This window comes from Chionomys nivalis, chromosome 23 (genome assembly GCF_950005125.1).
Source record: "Chionomys nivalis chromosome 23, mChiNiv1.1, whole genome shotgun sequence".
Taxonomy (NCBI): domain Eukaryota; kingdom Metazoa; phylum Chordata; class Mammalia; order Rodentia; family Cricetidae; genus Chionomys; species Chionomys nivalis.
In genome coordinates, this window is record NC_080108.1 from 28075697 (window position 1) to 28091551 (window position 15855).

General features: G+C 43.4%; 1 protein-coding gene across 2 annotated transcripts in view; it reads right to left on the bottom strand.

Annotated features, from left to right (window-relative positions):
• Nucleotides 1-15855, bottom strand: part of Trpm1 (transient receptor potential cation channel subfamily M member 1) — a 96610-nt gene that overhangs the window by 7052 nt on the left and 73703 nt on the right. Inside the window, exons 21-26 of one of the 2 annotated variants that reach the window (XM_057755933.1) lie at nt 13540-13791; nt 10883-11057; nt 8528-8548; nt 7225-7369; nt 6603-6805; nt 5824-5956 (exon numbers count right to left, since the gene is read on the bottom strand). In XM_057755933.1, the coding sequence (XP_057611916.1) occupies nt 5824-5956; nt 6603-6805; nt 7225-7369; nt 8528-8548; nt 10883-11057; nt 13540-13791 (929 nt within the window). Of the gene's footprint in view, nt 1-5823; nt 5957-6602; nt 6806-7224; nt 7370-8527; nt 8549-10864; nt 11058-13539; nt 13792-15855 lie in introns of both variants that reach the window. The other variant, XM_057755932.1, reaches the window with a different exon arrangement.

A 15855-nucleotide genomic window follows, 5' to 3' on the forward strand; every position in this document is an offset into this window, starting at 1 on the left:
TTGGGGGCTGCGGGTTGTGGATTGGAATATAGGCCACCCGTACACTTTACTTTCTCTCTTTGAAAGTCAGCTGCCTGCAAGGAAATTAGTTTTCTTTTTGTCTTGGTCCTACAGAAGCACGGTGGGACTGACGACCATGAGCGGGCGCTGTGATAATTACTACTGCCAGAGGCTGAGCTGGCAGGCCTAAACTAGGAGTATATTTAACAAGCCCTGAGCCTCACCACCCAGTATAATTCCATTGCTAATGAAGTTGATATTTTTTATCTGTTGGCCTAATATTTGTATCTCGCTCTGAGTTGACTTTGTGTTGGTTAGTTTTATGTCAACTTGGCAAAAGCTGTAATCATTGGGAAGAGAGATTCTCAACGGAGAAAATGCCTCATATGATTGATAAGATTCGCTTATAGGAAGTCTGTTGTGCATTTTCTAGATTAATGATTAACGTGGGTGGTCCCGGTTCACTGGGGGCAGTGTTGCCACTGGGCAAAAGGTTTTAAATGATATAAAAAGCACTTGCTGATTGAGTCAGCAGACAGTGTTCCTTGATGGCTTCTGTCTCAATTCCTGCTTCCAGATTTCTGCCCTGAGTTCCTGTCTTGGCTTTCATTAATATCACCCAGGATATGTAAGGCAAATAAACTCCTCCTCCCAACTTGTTTTTGGTCATAGTGCTTTATCACAGCAATAGAAACTGTAACTAAAACAGGTTGTCCAAGTCAGGTGAGGAATAAGAATGCCACTTAAGGAGCCAATAAGGCTCCAGCATTTAATCCATTCCTTTCTCTGCTCAAGCAGCCTTGATTCCCATTGACTTGTAAGATGAAAGCATTCAAAAAATTTGGGAGCAAGGGGGCAAGGAGTAGAAGGAAGGGGAGAAGGGAGGTTGAGGAGAACTTGAGGGAATGGGATAGTCAAGGAAGGACAGATACAAGAGCAAGGAAAGAGATATCTTGATTGAGGGAGCCATTAGGGAGGTAGCAAGAAACCTGGCTCTAGAATAGTGACCAAGAACCCACCCCCAGATAAGATTCTAAGCAATAGAGAGGGTATCTGAACTGGCCTTACCCTGTAGGCAGGCTGATGATTATTTTAAATATCACCATAGATCCTTCATCCAACAACAGACGGGAACAGAGGCAATGACCCACATTGGAGCACTGAACTGAACTCCCAAAATCCAGTTGAAGAATGGAAGGAGTGAGAATATGAGCAAAGAATTCAAGACCATGAGGGGGTCATCCACTGAGACAGTTTGCTTGAGCTAATAATGGTAGTTCACCAACTCCAACTGGACTAGGAGTCAATTCTGAAGGGGGTTGACAGTTGGGGTAGACTAATAGTGACATTGGGATTTGTCTCTACAGCATGTACTGGCTTCTTGGGATCCCATTCTCTTCAGATGTAAGCCTTGCTCAACCTAGACATAGTAGGGACGGCCTTGGACTTTCTACAGGGTGGGATGCATGGCCCTCTGTTAAGATTGGAGAGGGGGTGGGGTGGGAGGGTCTTTGGAAGGAGTGGGAGGAGGGGAGGGAGTGGAAATTTGGATTGGTATTTTAAGTAATAAAATAATAATAATAAGAAGAAGAAGAAAAAATAAAATTTCATGGTATTAAATAATAAAAATTTTGTAAGTGTAAAAGAAAATTATGTTAATAAAAATTTATATGTAAAAAAGAAAACATTCAGATATGATTGGACCTAAGTGTCTTTCTCACTACTGTGTGTTTTGTCTTCTTATGCTCTCTACATCTAAGACTGATCTCTCCTCTTCTTGCCACTATCTTGTTTCTTTGCTGAGGTCTCTATTACCAACACCTTCTCTTCCTTATCACATGAGAAAAGGAAGCCAATTATATCTCAATGCCATGGATTGTTGACTTCCTGTCAAGCCTACAGGAGACCCAAGACTTAGTCCAATTCATGAACGTGACAAAAATACCCACCCGAGCAGAATCTATGGATACAGCTTCGGCTAGCCCAGGTCTAAGGCTCTCTAGGGACAGGGCCAATTGCATTAAAAGTGGGTAGCTTGTGAACCCCAGTCTGTATGTTTGAGATATTAGACATAATAAAACTTATGTAAGTACTGCACTGGAAGACTGAAGCAGGAGGATATTGAATTCGAGGTCAAGATGGGCTACATAACAAGACAAACAAAACAAAATAATATAAATGGCAACCTCCAATCTCCTCCTCCCCTCCTTCCTCCTCTTTCTCTTTCCATTCTTCTTATTTTGATACACATTTAAGGCTTCTTTAGAATTCATTACGAACCTCAGAATGACATTAATGATCCTTCTGCTTTAGTTCTCAGGCATGTGCCACTGTGCCCAGCTAATATCAAATGTCTCAGAGTTGTGTGTCCTATGTCCTTTGTCTTTCCCGTTCTTAATAGGAATCACCAAGTCATCAGGAAACCAAAAACCTTAATTCAAATGCATAAATCTGACAGAAAATCTCTAAACAGGGACCGGGAAGAATCAGAACCCATTGTTAAAGGATTGGACTATTTAAGATCAACAGTTTCTTTAGGACAGGGTCAACTGCATCTAACTGTATACTCTATGAGCTGCACTATGTCCTGTATGTTTTGAAGTGATTAGAAGATATAAAACGAGTAAAGGCTATATAACAAGATTCATGCCCAAGTCTATGAGAATTTTCAAAAAGCTCCAGCATAGAAGACCATAGAAATCAGTGTCTGCCAGGACAGGTTTGGCCCATCAAAACCATAGACATCTGAAGCAGGAGGGAGCACAGCCGAGTCCCATCACCTGCCTCAGATTCCACAAGGGTTGAGAAGATCTTAGAGACTTGTAGTGAAGTATGAATGATTTTTAGTCACTCATTCATAAAACTCTATTTATACCTTATGAAATTATCTTGGCGGACAAAATCCAGTCATGCTGACTGCATCTTAGGGTTCAACGGTCTTTACCCAGTTACACATATTTGGTGGACAGGGAGCTTTTTCACATGGCAATGGTATTTGAGCAGAGGTTCAACGGATGAATAAGGAAGGTGGGTGTGGTGTGGGTGGACCAGGTAGAGGGGTAGGTATGGGCAAAACTCCTGTGTCAGAAAGGACAAGGTGCTCTGAGGAAGTCAAAGAAAATAAGGTAAGGGACATGAACCATGGTGACATTCAGTTTCTGCCTTGTTGAAGCTGCTGAGCGGTGGTGCCATTTATAGAACCTGGAGTCCAGGAGAGGCCGTCTATATTTAAGAGAACTATGAGAGCCCGTGGGCATGTTGGTGGAGCTCTGGGTTGAACCCTCTGCTGCAACCCAGGGCTGTGTTATCTAACAGTGAGTCATACCGTAAATCTCTTACTGAGGGACTAAACATTGGGTGTTACAAAATATTGACATTTGATAACAAAAATCAGTATTAGAACTTAGTGTTCATTCCCAAGCATTGGGGGAAGGGCTGGGTTGAGTTGTGGGAACATGGGTTGACATGCTTGGGATCCTTGGTGGAAGGGAATGACTGATGTGCAGAGCCCTGTGCGGGTACATCAGGGAGACAGACAGTGATGAGACTCCCCAGCTTGTGTTTGCAGAGGTACTTGGGCAACAGAGTGGTGAGAGAAGTTCTGAGGCCTGTCTCTTCAAACAAGACCTGACCCTGCGCCGATGGCTGAAACAGATACCATCGAGAGAAAGAGCAATCAGTAGTCAAATGAATGAAATACAGTGCAGAAATGAACTGACTGAATCAATTGAAGGGATGGAAGAATCAGCAAAAATTTCCAAACACACAAACATCTGTTTTGAAAGGAACCACAAGTACCCCAAATTAGGTACAGCAAGTGCCTGCACGGTACCTGCCACTTTGGTGGTCTGGTCCCTGGGCAGAAAGTTCCTCCTCTTGCCTAGAGCAACCACCTGTGAATCAGCCTTGGCAAAGAGCAGCCAAAGGAAGTAGAGGGGCAGGAATGTGTTCCCTTCTCTCGTGGGGGCCTCCGTCAAGAAAACAGGAAATAGTGTGTTTGTTGCCCTGCACACTTTCATTCCTATTACGTGTGCATTGCCCCAAGAGAAAACCTCAATTTGGTAGTGCCCTGATAACTACATTCATGAATCACTGGTCCAAGAATGATAAAAATCCAAACAATGCTAGGGAAAGGGAGAAGAGAGAGAGAGGCAAAACCAAACCAAACACAATTTCCATTGTGAATGACTGACTAGAGCAACATTCAAGTCAAGGTCTGACTCCTAACTGGAAAATTTTCACTACATTATGAAGAAGGAATTTGTATGTTTTAGAAGCTTAATAACTACTGTAAAGCCACCAGTTGAGTGTTTCAAAGTCTTTTTTAAAATGTACTTCATTAAGGCTAAGTGTGGTACAGGTAACCTTTGAATTTAGCTGGTTGGGCTCAGTTGATTACAAGGTGACTGTGGCCAGGAGGGGCTGGGGACCAGATGTCAGAGGCATATCTAGTTGTTTTGGCTGGGGCAGAATCAAAAGGCCTTGCATGCGGCAGAGAGACTTGATGATGTGTCTGAGTTCTGCAGTAGTCTTTGGGTTTCGCTGGTCAAGACTGACTGAAGAACCCCTTTTAAAGGCTATCGTGTTTGTGTTTCTCAGTATATGCTGGTATCTGTATCAGAAAACTACTCCTAAGTGCTCGAAGATACAGGATGGGCCAGACCTTGCTTAGGCATGTTTCCCGCGTCTGTTTCTACCCAGTTAGTGACATTCTCAGGAACAACATGCTAGCAAGATCCGAACAAACTGACATTGCTTTCCCTAAGAAATAAGAGGTCCCAATAATTCTGATTTCAAAAACATGTATATAGGGTTTGTTGTTCCTGCATATCCTTTCTTTGCTGGCTACTTATTCTAGTTTAGGGTACTGAAATACATCAGACTGGCACCCTCCTAGCTTTGTGTTCCTCCTTAACTATCCTTCGTTGAGCCATTTGTTGATTTATGTGCTTATTCATCCATCTACCCACCCTCTCGTCTATCTGTTGGTCTGTCCATCCATCCATCCATCCATCCATCCATCCATCCATCCATCCATCCACCCTCTCCTCTGTCCATCTGTTCGTCTGTCTACCTGTTCGTCTGTCCATCTGTTCATCTGTCCATATGTTCATCTATCCATCTGTTCGTCTGTCCATCTGTTCGTCTGTCCATCCATCCATCCACCCATCCATTCATACATCCACCCACCCACTCGTCTGTCCATTTGTTCGTCTGTCCATCTGTTCATCTGTCCATCCATCCATTCATCCATTTGTCCATCCATCCATCCATCCATCCATCCATCCATCCATCCATCCATTCATCCATGCATGCATCCATGGTTAACCAGTGTCATATTTCTCTGTCTACCGGACAGATCCTGTCTAATTGGGAAGATTAAGGGAAACAGACACACCCCTTACTCCAGCCCTGCAAGATCTCACATTTCATGTTATACCTGAGATGAGAGCCTTTTCTTCTGGGCTTCCCTGCAGCAGCAAGGAACTATGCATATACCCAGGGTGGGGAGCTCAGTCCCCAGTGGGCCTCCTGGCTTGGCAAAGGGAACTGCACAGTAAAGGCAGGGATTTTATGGTGGCTTCCTATGGCTGATATAGGATTTGAGGTAAACACTCCACTTGAGGAAGTATGTTTTTTCATGATTATTTAAAATAAATATTATTTCCCATATACAATTTGCATCACTATTGCAGAGGTAGGGAAGGTGACTTTTTAAAACGCGGGAGAACACCGAGCAACTACAAGCGATCTTAGCCAAAAACCCAAGCAGTGATTTGAAAGGAATACCCCGCGAAGAGTGGGGTGCAGAGTCTGGCGCACCTCTCGCATGTGACCCGGATGCGCTCGTCGCTGGATGACTGTTGCTCATCCTCCTTTTCCCGGAAATGCTCCTGCACGCACTGCTCCTCAAACTCATGCAGTTTCTTCAGCTCCTCTTCACTGAGAAACAGCTCTGTGTGGGGGAAGAAGTGTGGGGCACGTGAGCACCGCTTTTAGAAGATTCGCTTTAGCTGTAGCTGTGTCATTGAAAATTTTATAGCCAGGCTTTGATTAAGCTTTAACTCGACCCCACGAGTAGGCATTTTCCTGATTACTTCAAGTAGTTGTTAGCCTCCCAAGGTCCCCCCAAAAGAAAGTCTGTCACAGTGTTCCAAATGCTATCGGAGCAAAATGGATCACGTTTTAATGAAAAACAGAAGTGAATTGCATCTGTCTGGAAAGCAAAAGGTTTCTCAGAAAGCAGTTTGCACTTTTTTGCATAAGCAGCCAAGCTTTTCTTTCTTTACCCTCTTTAGACGGAGCGCATTAATACATTTAAAGGGGTCTTCAAGCATACGGAAGTGGAAATAGAAAGAAAAACTTTTGCGAACTTTAAGTCTCTGGTCTCCATGAGTTGGCTTTTTACCAACACCATTCACAATATAAGTGAGCAAGGCTAGAATACCCAGAAAACAAGAAACATTCTAAGACACCCAGCAGCTGGGCTGCCGTGGTTTTCACACGCCTCGGTATTTTGATGAGGCTGCCATGGAAGTGCCTATTTCGTACCTTCTTAAAAAACTTATCCCACAAGTAAAAATGAAGAATCCCCAACGTACTCAGCCCACGGTCCCGCTCCTCCTGCTCCCCTTCTCTCTTCTTTCTGCAGCGACCACTGAGACGCATAATGATGATATAGAAATGGCTCAGAATGATCATGGGTGGGGGCAGGACTGGCCTGTCGTGAAATGTCATGATCAGTTGGTATCGCTGGAACTTCCACACTTGATTGGATATTGACTTGACTTCAAAGAAGGTATTGCTTTAAACGAAAACAACTTCACAGTTAGTTCCTATTGTCACTTCAGGGCTTTCTGTTCCTTGGGTTTAATATAAAATAATCATGTGAAGTTAATATTTTTGTCTCCGGTAGTGAAAATGAATAAAATGAAAAGCACAAGTTTCTCAAATCTTCTGTTGCTCAGGAGACTTTTGCATAAGAAATTGTCTCCATTAGTTTAGAATGTGTGCTTCAGTGTTAAAATACTAGCCAAGATTCAAAGTTCGTACAGTCAAGTGCTGACACTTGATTTATGACTACATTGAGCAAAATCCTATCCCTTTAAAAGTTTCAGTAAAGTTCTCTGAACGTACTGTAGGTATCACCATAACTTTCTGACCCTGAGCTGGAGCCCTTAGAGCAATGAGCAGCTGCCACGAGGCCTCCGTCATGATCCTTACTTGAAAACAGCGATCAGGAGGTTGACCAGCAGGATGTTGGCCACCAGGAGATAACAGGCCATGAGGGCAGGTGTGAGCCAGGCACCAGGGATGCAGGGAGGGAGCCGCTTGCCTTCCTCATCATAGAGATTTTCACCACAAGGAGCTGAAAGAAAAGTTTGTTTGAGGGGGCTTGTTTTGTTTATGTAACAAAAAGGATAAACATCTATTATATGTGTTTTAAATAATCTTTTTCTTTTGGGGTGGATACATATGTGTCTGTGTATGCACATCTGTACATCTTTATGTAGAGGCCAGATGCTCTCCACCTTATTTTTGATGCAAGGTCTCTCTCTGAACCTGCAGTTTGTTATATTGGCTCCGCTAGAGCCAGCAAGCCCCAGAGATCTTCCTGTCCAGTGTGTGTGACTGCACCTTTCTTTATCTTTTGGGTTCTGGGGACTCGAACCCAGATCCTCATGCTTGCACAGCAAGCACTTTACCCACTGAGCCATCTCCAGCCTTACTTAGTTTGACACAGTTTTACAAACTTGAGATCCTCTAGCTGCAAGAGCTAGGATTACAGCTATGCACCCCGACTCTTAATTTGATTTTTGTATCTCATGAGCAATAATTTTCCAAACAAAAATATCAAATCATACAAAGAAGGTAATAAATTTATGTTTTTACTTTGGGATAGTCATAGTGAAGCTTGTTGCATTTGTAAACATTGTCCATTTTCTTACCATTGCATCCCCTCACCATGTTTAGAAACTTTATTGTTCACTTGGTAGTCCTGGGAAAAATGAGCACAGGGCCTTGCACATGCTTAGCAGGCATTCTACAACTTAGCTACACCGTGTATATAATCAGTTTTTAATGATGGTTAAACAGACCCATTAACCATTATTGTATCTCCCTATGTTGTCTATTAGTTAGAATCTTATTCTCTCTTTTAATAATTTACCATTAGCTGGTGCTGTCTTGTGATTTTCTTGCTTTCATTGTACATTAACTCTGAAAACACATTTGGTTTCCGGTGTGACGTAGGGGTCCCTGCCACCCACTCAGATTGACTATGGAGTCGTGTTTGAAAAGGAATCCTTCCCCTTCTGTTTACAAACGAGATCTATTTCCCAAAGGGGGAAAACATGAGGATCCCAATGTGGAACTTACGGCCTATTCGCAGTCTAAAAAAGTACTGGTCTACGAAAACCAAAGCCGTGTTTAAAACTAGGATAAGACCATCAGTAAACAGACAAGGAAAAAGATTACTTAGGAAAACCCTTCACAAACTCACCCCACCAATTCCATGTGAACTTACGATTGATTTCCATGGCGTAGACTAGACAGTCATTGGATATGAAGTTTGCGTTTTGTTTTTCAATTGTCCCAGGAGGGGAGAAATGAAAACAAGATGATGGGTGAGAGGAACATAAAATAATTTACCAACACAAGAATCGCTTTGCTGCTAAGATACGCAAAGACTCAGCCTGCTAGAATAAATGTACCTATTATTAATTCTGAGAAACAGATTTCATGAATATCCATCTAGCCATATGTCTATAAACAACAGTGTGAGCTCGGGAGTTAAGCACTGGGAAGGCATGATGTTGCTTGAGATGGTCCTTTGAACTTTCTAGTGTGACAATTAAGCATTCCCTGTATCCTGCCACGAACACCTCAGCAGTGCAAATAGAGGCAAAAGTACAAGGAAGCAGTCAGATGGAGAGCTGAAAACCTGCTCTGAATGATGTTACTGAAAAAGTATAGTCTTTTGTTTACCTCGTTATTGTTTCTCATTAACCAATGTGATTAAAAGCATGAACTATAAAAATACCACAGCTATATCTGTAGTCCAGAAACTTCTGTCTGTTTGCTTTAAATATATATCTTTAATTAAATTTGGGTTTAGACCAATTTCTCACACATATACAAGGTGTACCAACTGCTTCCATCCCCACCTTTCTATTTTTCCTGTCAATCTCCCCTCCTCCCCACAAATCTCACTCTCCTATTTATTCATTCATTTTGACCCACTTAGATTAATCAGGACAACCTGTGTGACAATGAATTTGGAGCTAATCTTTCAGGTCTGGTGGGCTCAGCAGAGAACACAACTACAGACTGCCCTCCCCCGCCTTTCCCAGAATCTACTGATAGCCAATAGTTCAGAGGTAAAGGATCACTGTGAACATCTCCCATTTCCTCATCTTTTGGTAGTCCTTGTCTGGTGTGGTCCCTATGCAAGTAACTACACTTGTGAGAAGTTGATTGTAAGAGCTGTATTGACTCTAGAAAATGGCATTTTGTATCCCATCCTTCATCCTGTCTTCATGACATAAAGGGAGGGAAGCAAGAGGAGAAATGGAGGGAGATAAAATGTTTTCTCTCTTATGTGGAGTCCAGATTAAATATATACATACATATTAAATATATTCACGCCTACATAATATCAAAGCAGAAATGGGGCTATTTGAAGGGAGAAAGTGACCCAAAAAAGAGGGGAATAAGGGAAAGGAGGATACTGGGAGAAGGACAAATAAGAGCAATGTACAATGATATACAGTGGGAAAAAATGTCATAATGAAGTCCATTCTTTTGTATACTAACTAAAACACAATAGAAAAAACAGGGAACAATATATGCTTACATTGGCTAAGATACTTTCAAAACCAAATTAGATTTTGATGTTCTGATTTACAAGGCTACAGTAAATGGTTAAATTTGTTATAGTTGTAATAACGATGTCTTTAAAATCTACAAAGAAGTTACTAGTCCAACCTTGTGTCAGCAGATATACTGACAACTTTGTATTTCACACGAGAGGAGAATGTTCTAAACCTCCTGTTTCTAAAGAGCCGAGCTCTGGAAGTAACAAAGACACTATTGGACTTGGTGCTTCATGACAAAGGATGAGGGGCAAGATGTGGTCACTGAATGGAAATAGAACTGGGGTTACTGGTTCATTAGAATCCGAATGGTCCAGCGTGATGGGCATAAGGGCATCTGAGCTTCACACCCTATAAAACAGAGGCACTGTCACCTACCAGCTTTACCTGATGAGGAGCTAGGGCTTAGAGCCCAACCTCGCATGCAACCTATTTCCTCTACTATATCCAGGTTCTTATTGACAACGAAAGCTGGTACTCCTGCACACCTGCATTGGACCGTCACATTGTAAATTTGTAAAATCATGTGTCAGTTAAAAAAAATAAGTAAATAATACATTTTTAAAATGAAGAAGAAATAGATAACTATGTGGGAAACGGTCTATGATGGCATGAGGAAGAGGACCATGTGAGCTATCTGTCACCTGCTGTGCTCACTGCCTCATGGACTAACCCTACCTTCTTTATCCTGGCGTGGGAAGATATCATGGTTGGAGACAAATTAGTGGACTGAGGTTACATCAAGTGATATAATGTATACCAGCTCAAGGGAAGAGAATCTCTGAATTACAGAGAGTGGGCTTTAGAGAAAAAGAAACAGCCAGTACCTCAAAATCTACACATCACAGTCTGTACTTATTTTTTCATAAAATAATCCAGTGTCTGTGGCAGAACAAAAAATACTTTCCTTCCAAATTAATGGGTGTACTCCCATTGACACGCAGCTAAGTGATGATCATCTGCCCTGGAAGCAGGGAAGAGAATCTTACTATGAATTCTAGTCTTACGGTCTATCTGGTCTGCAAACACCTCTCCGTAGATCATCCAGTAGGGCATGTAGAAGATGTTTCGAGCCAGTTTCCAAGAAGGCTTCTCCTCTGGGTGCAAGATGGCTTGGCGAGCTACTCCAAAACTCATCAGCACCACCAGCATGATGACCACAAAGTACAGCATGTCGATCATCTGCGTAGGAAGAACACGCATTCCTCAGTACTGACTCGTGGACCACATTCACCTTGGCTCATGCTATTGTGCTCGCCAAAGGTGTCAGTTTAATTGTGATAAAGAAAAGCTTCTTTCCCACCTATCTTTCTAACCCACAACTTGGTAGTTTTTTATACCCCATGCAAAGTTTGTGTCTTATTCCAGAGCCCTGATGCCTTCATCTGCTTGGGCTCATTCTTGCTTCTCTTATTGGTGCCCATTGTTCCAGTTCACTTCTAGAATGTTCCTTACCAAAGGCATTTGAATAATGTTTTCTAGTTTGCATCTAGAATACCCTTCACTAAAGGCTGTGTTAAAGGTTTGGTTTCCAGGTCGACGCTATTGGTCAAGTCCAGGACAGAGATGGAATCTTTGAGATGTGTGGCTTTGTTGGAGATCCTTAAATCATCAGGACAATGATTGGACCCCCATCTCCTTCCTCTTTCTTTCCTCCTTGCCTTATGTTGTAAGCATGCTTGCTCCAACATGTACTCTTGCCATGAGGAGCTTCCGTGACACACACCCAAAGCCACAGGCTCAGTCAACCTTGACTGTAGCCTGTAATAGATGTTTTCTTTTATAGGTTGTATTTTTTTACAGTGACAAAAGCTAAGTGACATGCCCCTACACAGATGTTCTGGTAATTCTTAGTGCAAATAGAGAAAGGGCTGGCCATGGTGGCACACGTCTTTAGTACCAGCTCTTGGGAGGCAGGGACAGGGGGTGTTCTGTGAATTTGAGGCCCAGCATGGTCTATGTAATGATTGTTATGCCAGTCAAGGCTACATAACAAGACCCTGTCTTACAAATGAAAAACGAACAAACGCAGGGAGGCCTCATCTAAAAACATGGGGGTTTCCAGGAACAACATCAAGAGAGGATTCTTCTTAGAAATAAAGGCACGAATGCTGAGTGGAGAGTGCTCCAGATGCTAGACAGATAGAACCCCACTTCCCTCCTTTTATGGGGTGCTATAGACAGAGCTAGGGCCTCACACATTCTAGGCAGGAACTGAACTACATTGCCAGTGCTAAACTACTGTAACCCCCAATGTAAACAACCCCCTTTTTATATGTAGGGTGCTTTGCCTCTAAGTTTCTCTCCATCACATGTACACAGCGCCTACAGAAAGTGTCAAATCACTTGGGACTGGAGTTACAGACAGTTGTGGCCAACATATGGCTTCTGGGAACTGAATGAACTCAGGTTCTCTGCAAAAATAGCCAGTGCCCTTATTTATTGAGCCATCTCTCTAGTTCCTACAATCCCCAATTTTGAATGTTCCCGAGCATTAGGGTCCTTACTGGAATTAACTAAGCCATATGTCCTGTAGCTCAAATATACTGGCTCTATTGAAGTATTTAAAAATAATTATTATTTTCTTATCCTATTTCTTGACTATTACATAACTTAGAAGGTCGCCTTTCTTCTATACTAGCCCTAACATAAATCAGTTCAGTTATGTAGGGACAACTTGCTGGGTCATAGTTAGTCTTACATTCTGTGGCCTGTTCTCAAATAAATGTCGTCATGGTTATGTCTCAAACTAATGGCACAAAGAACATATGTCCACCACCCCAGGCCAGAGCACACGAGCCAGAGTCTGTTGGGTATAACAAGTAAGAGCCAGGCTTGGGCCTCATTGTCACTGGCTTCTGCCAGAGGCTAGGAAGTTAGCAATCTGAATTGTCTATGAAAGCATTCTGAAATGGATGAAATTTCCTGACACATGAAATCCACATCCTGCTATGAAGAGTTTCTATGATGGTTCCAGCCCCCAAGAGGCAGAGCAAGTATATTGAGATACAACTATTGCTGCTGAATTAATTTAAAAAAAATTTAAATGTTATACTCCATGTGTATGGTGCTTTGCCTGTATGTATGTCTATGCATACAGTGCACTCCAAAGCCAGAGAGGGTATTGGATCTCTGATACCGGAGTTGCAGATGGTTGTGAGCCACCATGGGAGGTATTTAGAATCGAAGCAGTCAGTGCTCTTAACTTTTGAGACATCTCTCCAGCCCCCTGACACTGAACTCTTACTACGTATAAGAAACTTAGGCTTTCTTATGTCCTGGGATAGCAAAGCAAATTCTTAGAGAAGTGGAGGATATTTTCCTTTCTCTTCCTATCAAAATATAATCAATACAAAATCAGAAAATAATTGATAAATGCTTGATCATCCTACAGTTTAAATATGCTATGGAAGGAGGAATATGTCATATATTGAGTTCCTGGTACAGAGTCAGAGATCAATGTCTATATGTGTGTGTATAAGAATCGTCAACTTCTGGTTTCCCGTTGGAATTTATTAAGATATTAACACACAGGGTAAATGTACATGTTAAAGCAGTTGCAACGGAAAGCCCAAGTGAAACCAAAGGAAGCCACACCCAAGCCTGGCCCAGCGTTCTAATGCCAGCCAAGCTATGTGGTTACTCATGGGGAACTATTACTAACCATCTTTCCGATCATCATCACGTACGGACCAAGGTATTTGTTGACACCAAAGATGTCTAACACTCGGATGTACCAGAGGATGATGTCCACACAGTAGATGACCCGGCCGTAGCCCATGTATGGCTGGTTCTGGAGGCGCAGGATTGCCCCGACCATGAACATGGAAATGGCCACGAGGTCCGTGATGTTCCAGTACTCCTGGAGCCACACTTTGATTTTCTGGCTGAGTTTGCCGGGTTCTGACATGAGGATCTAAAAGTAAACCCCAAAGAGTAGTAAGTGGAGAGGGTCCTTTCAGAAACCCCACCTTCATTGGAATCTAGGAAAGATAAGAACGCTGGGACATTTCAGGGCATCTGAGCCCCTTTGTGATTCAAGATCTCCACACATGAATTTTTCAGGCTGAGGGTATATCTAGAGGGGGAAATTCCATGGAATCCTCTGTATTCTTCGATTCAGGGATTTTGTAGGCATGGGAAATGCCTTCCAGATTGTCCCCTTCTGACCGTAATTAGAGCAGCTGCCTTTTGATTTCCTTTTTAATTACCTGGACTCATGCCTGCTGACTCACATTCCAGAACTGTAAAGAAGAAAAACTCTAGAGCAGGAGCAAGTTCTGTTACCGCAGAGGGATGACCCACCTGGCAGAGATGGCTGGATGGGGCTGGGAAACACAGGCTTGCCAAAATTTCTCAAGTTAGACATGAGAAATCAGAGAAAGTTGAGCCAGATTTTTCTTCCTGCTTGAGATATTATCCTTTTGCATCACCACTGACTTAAAGGACTCTTCCACAGAGTTATAGTGGGAGCTATTCCACCAGCAGAATGCACAGCCATGCACTTGCAGTCATGACAGGCACAGTGGAGGCACAGCAGGGGACAAGGAAGGCATGCCAGAGTACCCTTTCAACTTTGAAAATCATGAGTAGATCCCTCGATCCAAAGGCCAGTGGGGTATTGAACATCTACCAACCAACCTAGAAGGGCTCACTGTCTCAATAAGCCATGTGTGCTGGCTGACAGCTGTCCCATCTTTCCTGGAACGATAGGAAGGATCCAGATCTTGACGGAGGGTGAGCAAGATGGCTCAGTGGGTAAAGACACTTGCCATACAAGTCTGGTGACCTGAGGTTGATCACCTGGGACCCACATTAAAAGTAGAAGGATAAAACTGGCTTCCCCAAATTTCCCTCTGACTTCTTCATGCTCCCCCCCCCCCATTATATAAAGGTAAGACCAGCACCTTGGGAAGTCTTGGTTGGAACAGCTGCGGAAACCTAATGGAGCCCAGCTAGAGAAGAAACAATGGGAGTCACGGAAGAGGATGGAGTGTAGAATTCTCAGCACTCTTGATTGCCCTGCTGTCACTTGACGACGACATCAAACTTACTCTACTGGGTGGGGTCAATAGTAATTACAAGATAACAGTATTGGTTCTGTGTCCACTGGGTAAAGGTCAGCAACCTGTGCTGTATGCATCTTCACTGTGAGCTCATGTTCTGCCTGGATATAACTTGCTGTTTGTGAGTGAATGCATTAATGTCAGGCTTGTGGGTGACAGCCCACCCCAGGTAGCACTTCCTTTGCTGTCTGCAGAAACTGACGCTTGGCTTTCCATTTTAAATAAAAGACCTGGTTGATGTGAGCCATGTGCGAGAGCATGTCTGTTCTTTTACAGCACTAGTTTAAAATCCAGACCCTTCTGTTTGCAGCAGATGCTCTGGGCCCCGCCCAAGTTCCCTGGAGCCTCTCACCAGGTGGGCATGCCACCCATTTACTGCAGGTGCTGCTGGGAGGCCCGCATCTGCCCCTTTCTGGGAGGCCCACCCTCGGGTAATTGGAGTCACTGCTGCTCTGAGAGCCAAACACTGATGTGGGTCTGAAATTCCTCTCCCTCCTTGCAGGGTGGATCACCTGTGGGGTTACACAGAGAACAGCATCTTCCTGGAGCCACACCTCATTCAGCTCCTTCTCCTGCCTCCTTCCCCCCTTCCCTCTCACCAAGAACTCTTCTTCCATGCGCCTCTGAAACAAAACACCAGCTGTGCAAATGCACAGTGCGATGCAAAGTCCCAAGTTATAGCACCAGTGTTGTTCCCGGGGCTCGGGAGGGGGATCTGTGAGTGAAGTGCCTGTTGGACAAGCACAAGGTCCTGCATTTAAATGTCTGGAACTCATGTGAAATCTGGACAAGATGGTGTGTGCCTATGAACCCAACTCTGGGCTCAGGCAGTGATAGGGGTGGGGGCTATTGCAGAGACAGAGGAATCCTGGCTTTCTCACCAGTCAGTCTAGTCTAAGCCAACCTGTACGCTT